This window comes from Sardina pilchardus, chromosome 15 (assembly GCF_963854185.1).
Source record: "Sardina pilchardus chromosome 15, fSarPil1.1, whole genome shotgun sequence".
In the NCBI taxonomy this organism is placed as follows: domain Eukaryota; kingdom Metazoa; phylum Chordata; class Actinopteri; order Clupeiformes; family Clupeidae; genus Sardina; species Sardina pilchardus.
In genome coordinates, this window is record NC_085008.1 from 22,458,304 (window position 1) to 22,460,803 (window position 2,500).

General features: G+C 51.0%; 1 protein-coding gene across 4 annotated transcripts in view; it reads right to left on the minus strand.

Annotated features, from left to right (window-relative positions):
- lnx1 (ligand of numb-protein X 1) overlaps positions 1–2,500 on the minus strand; it is an 82,417-nt gene that overhangs the window by 44,543 nt on the left and 35,374 nt on the right. For all 4 annotated transcript variants that reach the window (XM_062556170.1, XM_062556173.1, XM_062556171.1 and 1 more), the window contains one exon: positions 1,466–2,090. In XM_062556170.1, the coding sequence (XP_062412154.1) occupies positions 1,466–1,920 (455 nt within the window). In that variant the 5' untranslated portion in view covers positions 1,921–2,090. The remainder of the gene's footprint in view (positions 1–1,465; positions 2,091–2,500) is intronic.

Genomic DNA, 2,500 nt, shown 5'->3' on the forward strand with positions numbered 1-2,500 from the left:
CACACACACACACACACACACACACACACACCACAAACATGAGCAAGTGTGATAATTCACTGCAGCACCTTGTCTTATTGTCCTAATTGTTCCCTGTCAGTCTATGCAGCACTGAGGGCAGCAGAATTTACTGTCTGTACTTACAGTAATAGCCCCCCCCCCACCCCCCCTTTAAAGAGGGCGGGAGGCAATAATGTCCTGTTCTCATATTAAACGTGATACCTAATCCAAGGGCATCTCAAGAGGATCTGTGTAAAACAAACAGTGCTTGTGTTGTGTTTGGGGCTACAGAGAGGAGGGCACATTGTGTGTGTGAACCACACAGACACACTGTACGTCAACGGCGGACCTGTTTGAGGAATTGCCGCTGCTACAGGCTGTAAGGTCAATGTGATCTAAGAGAGCCTGCTAGATGCATGCGCTCTCTCGGGAAATATACAGTTGATAGAGAACACTACATCTATGAACAAACACACACACACACACACACACACACACACACACACACACACACACACACACACACACACAGAGAAAGGAACGAATCAGCACTGCTGAATATAAATGATAGCATCACACGGCTTTGTGACAGTCATTGTTGTTGTTGGAGCACATTAATTATTAGACATATTTAAAGATAGAACACAGACAACAAGTCCTTCCCTTTAACCTGTAAAACATTGACAAGGCAAACACATACTGTAGACTCATAATGAAAACCCATTCACGCAAGAAAAAACGTAAACACTGCGAGGAAAGCTCAACTTACCTTTATGCAACCACAGCTTATTTGGACATCCACTAAATACCTATTTGCATTTAATTGTGTTGTTGCTCGTTCAAACAGAGAAGCTCAAAATGATCTACAAAGAAGAAACGGCCAGCGTTGCCAATAGGCAAACAGAACACTGAATGGAGCATACAAATGAAAGAATGCATTCAATGTGACGCAGTAGGACGATGAAAAGAGAGGAAAAGCGAGAGAGGCTAGTCTAAGAGAAGAAAGATTCTCGACAGGTACATCCATTAAAGTGCACTTTTTTCACCATTCCCACAGCACACAAATGTATTCAATTCAATGCAAAAATAGAAAGGAAAAGAAGGTGAGAGGGAAAGAGAGAGTTCAAACTCAGAGAAAAGCATATTTAGACAGACAGACAGACAGACAGACAGACAGGCAGGCAGAGAGACAGAGAGGTAGGCAGCCAGACAGGCAGAGAAACAGACAGACTTGCAGACAGACAAGCATGAGAGAAAGACAGACAGACAGACAGACAGACAGAGATAGAGAGAAAGACAGACAGATAGACAGACAGACAGACAGAGATAGAGAGACAGACAGATAGTTAGACAGACAGACAGGCACCATTTCAGCTCTACAGTTCCCCATCCCAATCCCAGCCGCCAGTACAGTACGTTGGTTGGGCCAGGTGAGGTGACCCCCTCCTCCGCCTCCGCTGCTCACCTGTGCCTGATGTGGTCGTGCAGGTCCCCGCGTGGCATGGTCTCCTCGCAGTGCTCGCTGAAGGGGCACGAGACGGCCAGCTTGTCCAGCAGCTTGACCACCAGCAGGCTGGAGTGGCGGCAGCTCTGCAGCATCAGCGGCTTGCGGTCCATGGGGCAGAAGTCGCTCTCCAGCAGGAAGCTGGTCAGGCACTCCTGGCAGTAGGTGTGACCGCACGGCGTGTCCAGCGGCCGCACGAACGCCTGCAGGCAGATGTGGCACATGAGGTCGTCGTCGGGCTCGACGCAGTAGTTGTACTCGTGGTTCTCGTCCTGCAGGTGCCGGTGGCCGCAGGCCGGACACAGGTCGGGCGGAGGCGCGGTCGGAGGGGACAGGTGAGGGGGGGGGCTGCCGCCGCCCGAGGTGGGGGGGTCGATGGGGGCGGCCGCCATGGCCCCCAGTTCCTCCTCTTCCATGACGCTGGGCAGGTGGGGGTAGAGAGGGGGAGCCAGTGCTGGAGGAGGACACACGCAGGTGGAGGGGTCAAGGGTCAGGGGTCAGGGATGGAGGAGGAGGAGACCTTCAGGTGGGGATGGACGTTGAGAAGGTGAGGAGAGGTTTTCACATAGTATGGGGACCCATGGCACTGTGGAGGACAGAGGACAGAGGATAGAGGAAGACAAGGGGGGAGGGGGAAGAGTCAGAGAGAAGAAAAAAAGATACAGAGAGAGAGAGAGAGAGAGAGAGAAAGATGGGGGAGAGGTGGAGGGAGAGAGAGTAAGAGAGAGATAGAAGGGTGAGGGGAGAGGTGGAGGGAGAGAAAAAGAGAGAGAGAGAGAGAGAGAGAGAGAGAGAGAGAGAGAGAGAGAGAAAGAGAGAGAGAGAGAGAGAAGGGAGGGGGAGAGAGAGAGATCCAGTATCACTTGTTTGGTTTTTGACTCAGGCCCATCAGGGCGTATCAGGCTTTGTAATGTCAGTGTGAGTTGGTGTGGCAGGTGTCACTCCCTCATTCCCTCGCTCCTGTTCTTTTCTTTCTCTTGTTTTTCTTTTCACTCA